Here is a 4,100-nt window from a genome sequence, read left to right as displayed (position 1 = left end):
TGATCATGTTCGAGATGACATAGATGATGTTGTGGATGCTCGGATGAAGGCTTATGCGGAGGCCTTGTTAAGGAAGGTTGATCAAAACATGGAAAAGAAACTCGATGAGGTTTTCGATAAGGTTGCTACTCTTGAAGAAAGGGGAAGTCATAGTGATGCTAGACGTGAAGAAATCCACCTTGGCAAGCAACCTATGGGCTCAACAAGTGTTTTCCCAAATCGATCCATCCAAGTTGATGATTTTGGCGAAAGGCGTCATACTAGTCCAAGGCCTACATCTATCCAAGGCCGACGAGGAAGACGGGATGCTACCAAAGAGTTACTTGATGAATTTGACTTGGAAGAAGATATCCATATCCGAAGGAGCTGAGTTCGAGTTAATGAGGTTGATGATAACATGCAGTCCATCAAGTTCTCCATACCACCTTTTGTAGGATCGGCTGAACCTAATGAGTTTCTTGAGTGGAAACGCAAAGTGGAGATGATGTTTGCATGTCATAATTACTCGGAGCGCAAGAAAATTCAGCTTGCTGTTGTGGAGTTTAAGGAGTATGCTCTTGTTTGGTGGGAGAAGATACAAGCTGATATTGCAAGGTCCGGAATGCCTCCGATTGAGACATGGGCAGCCCTTACTCGAGCTATGCATGCACGTTTTGTGCCCCTGCATTATCGGATGGATCTTCTTCAAAAAATTCAATTTTTAGTCCAAGGTAGCAAGACGGTTGAGCAGTACTACAAGGAAATGGAGATGCTTATGATGCGGGCTCAGCTTGTGGAAGATGATGGAGTCACCATGTATCGGTTTCTCAAAGGGCTGAGGCGTGAAATTATGATTCAAGTGGACATGTATCCTTACAATTCTACTTTGGAACTTGTCCAACTTGCTACCAAGATTGAATCGCATGGAAAGGTAAGAGTAAGTGTGAGCTTTGGAAAGATGTCACCAAATTTCAACAAGTTTGGGGGTAATACGAGACCAACAAAATCTTGGCCCAAAGGAGATGATAAACACACGACCAAGAATGAGCCGGTTAAGGTGGTTAAGCGTGATGAACCAAGGAAAGTCAGCAAGGATGGTTCACCAAACAAAGCAAAGGATGTCACATGCTTTAAGTGTCAAAGGAAAGGTCATTATGCCAATACATGGCCTAATGTGCGAACTGTTGTGCTTTGTGACAATGGGGACTATGTACTTTTTTCGGATGATGAGGGTGAAGATTGGGAACATGAGGTTGAGGCGAGTGAGGATGAAGCAATCCAAGAGACGGAAGAGCACGTTGAAGAGGATTCATCCGGGGAGTCTCTAGTGGTTTTGCGAATGCTTGGAGCAGTTCCCAAGGAGTCGGAAAAATTTGTTGATCGGGTTAAGGAGCAACGGGAGAATTTGTTCCATTGTCGGTGCAAGATTGGTGGGAAGCGAGCGTCGATAATCATTGATAATGGAAGTTGCACCAATGTCGTAAGTTGGTATGTGGTAGACAAGCTTGGACTCCAAACTATCAAGCATCCAACTCCATACCATCTTAAATGGATGAACTCTAGTGGAGATATGAAGATCACTAGGCAAGCCAAAGTTCCTATTTCAATCGGCCCCTACAAAGAGGATGTCCTTTGTGATGTTACTCCGATGACCGCATGCCATGTGCTTCTTGGCCGACCATGGCAATCCGATAAAAGAATTATCTATGATGGCAAGACTAACAAAGTTAGATTTTATGACAAGGGCTACAAGGTAATGATTCCTTCTTTGCCATTGAAGGAGGTTCGAAAAGATCAAGTAAGCTTGCGAAAGAAGATGCAAGAGGCTGAAAGTCTTAAAAGAGCTAAAGGAAAAGAAGTATCCATAGAGGAAAAGAGAGAGTCTACTGCTAAGGGTTCCAACATCCTTCTTTCACTTACCGATTTTCAGAGAGAAGTTGGTGACCTAGATCATCAAAAGGGGGGTTGTTTTATGTTGTTATGCAAAGATTTATTTCATTTTGATAAAGATAATCTACTCACTAATTTTCCCATTCCCTTTGCTAGGATGCTTGAAGAGATGAAGGATGCATACCCGGAGGAACTACCACAAGGACTACCGCCCATTCGCGGGATAGAGCATCAAATTGACTTCATACCTGGTGCTTCGATCCCAAATCGTCCTGCATATCGGTGCAACCCAGATGAGAATAAGGAGATTCAAAAACAAGTCCAAGAACTTCTTGAGAAGGGATGGGTTCGGGAGAGCTTATCACCATGTGTTGTCATTGTCCCCAAGAAGGATGGAACTTGGAGGATGTGTGTGGATTGTAGAGCGGTGAATGCGATTACAATTAAGTATCGACACCCAATCCCGCGCCTTGATGACTTGCTTGATGAGATCAATGGAGCGAGAATCTTCTCCAAGATTGACCTTCGGAGTGGATACCACCAGATTCGTATGCAACCCAGCAATGAGTGGAAGACGGCATTTAAAACAAAGCTAGGTTTGTACGAATGGTTGGTAATGCCATTCGGTCTAACTAATGCTCCTAGTACCTTCATGCGTTTAATGAATCATGTTCTACGTGCTTTCATTGGTAAATTTGTTGTAGTATACTTTGATGATATTCTTGTCTACAATAAAAGTGAAAAGGAACATGTGGAGCATGTGCGACTCGTCTTTCAACGGTTAAGGGAAGAACAACTCTACGCTAATTTTAAAAAGTGCATATTCCACACTAATGAAGTTGTTTTCCTTGGGTTTGTAGTTAGCGAGGATGGCTTGAAGGTTGATGAAACAAAAGTAAAGGCAATTAAAGTATGGACACCTCCAATGAATGTGGGAGAAATTAGGAGGTTTTTGGGAATGTGTGGATTTTTTCGGAGGTTCGTGCCTGGTTTTAGCTTGATCGCTGCTCCTCTCACGTCCTTGCTCAAGAAGGGAGTCCCATTTAAATGGGAGCAAGCACACCAAGAAGCGTTTGAGACATTGAAGGCAAAGCTTACTCAAGCACCTGTACTTGCGCTACCAAATTTTGAGAAGACCTTTGAGCTTGAGTGTGACGCTTCGGGCAAAGGCATGGGTGCAGTTTTGCTTCAAGAAGGTCGACCCATAGCCTATCATAGTGAGAAATTTGGAGGGGCTGCCTTGAATTACTCTACATATGACAAGGAGTTGTATGCGGTGGTACGGGCTTTAAAGACATGGCAACATTATTTAATGCCATGAGAGTTTGTGATACACACCGATCATGAGACCTTGAAGCACGTGAGGAGGCAACAACAGCTGAATCGAAGGCACGCACGATGGGTATCTTTTATTGAGTCATTTCCATACACCATCAAGTACAAAAAGGGTAAGGATAATATTGTCGCGGATGCACTCTCACGCAGGTATGCTTTAATTTCATACGCGTCCACGCATTTATTAGGATTTGAGCATGTTAAGGAATTATACCACACTGATGAGGATTTCAAAGATGTGTATGTTTTGTGTGAGTTTCATGGGCATGATAAGTATTGCAGACGAGGGATTTTTGTATTATGATAATCGACTTTGTATCCCAAAATGCTCCATTCGGGAGTTACTAATACAAGAAGTTCACGGTGGTGACATGATGGGGCCACTTTGGGAAGAATGCTACAATGGAAGCTCTTGGAGAGAAAATTTATTGGCCTGGAATGCGCAAGCAAGTTGCAGATTATATTTCGCGATGCGTGACATGCCTTAAGGCCAAGTCAACACTTAAGCCACATGGACTCTACATGCCTCTTCCACCCCCTGAGGGACCTTGGATTGATATTAGTATGGATTTTTTGTTGGGTTTACCTAGAACTACACGTGCTAAAGATTCTATTTTTGTTGTGGTTGACAGGTTTTCCAAGATGGCGCATTTCATTCCTTGTGCAAAGACAAATGATGCCCATCACATCGCCAAACTATTTTTCAAGGAGATAGTACGCCTTCATGGAGTGCCAAGGTCTATTGTCTCAGATCGTGATGCAAAGTTCGTGAGTTACTTTTGGAAATCGTTGTGGCACGAAATTGGTACTAAGCTTCTTTTCTCCATATCCTATCACCCCCAAACTGACGGACAAACGGAGGCGGTAAACCGGGTGTTGGGTAATCTCCTTAGAGT

At 43.2% G+C, this 4,100-nt stretch overlaps 1 protein-coding gene across 1 annotated transcript; it reads left to right on the top strand.

Annotated features, from left to right (window-relative positions):
- Window positions 1–397: 397 nt before the first annotated feature.
- LOC127240544 (uncharacterized) lies at window positions 398–3,190 on the top strand. Its single transcript, XM_051259269.1, has one exon. It carries the CDS (start codon window positions 398–400, stop codon window positions 3,188–3,190), a length of 2,793 nt encoding a protein of 930 aa, XP_051115226.1.
- The last annotated feature ends 910 nt before the right edge of the window (window positions 3,191–4,100 follow it).

The sequence above is a fragment of the Andrographis paniculata genome, unplaced genomic scaffold (assembly GCF_009805555.1).
Source record: "Andrographis paniculata isolate CXL003 unplaced genomic scaffold, ASM980555v1 Contig79END, whole genome shotgun sequence".
In the NCBI taxonomy this organism is placed as follows: domain Eukaryota; kingdom Viridiplantae; phylum Streptophyta; class Magnoliopsida; order Lamiales; family Acanthaceae; genus Andrographis; species Andrographis paniculata.
The sequence above is the reverse complement of the archived record's forward strand: the minus strand, read 5'-3'. Positions and strand labels throughout refer to the sequence as shown.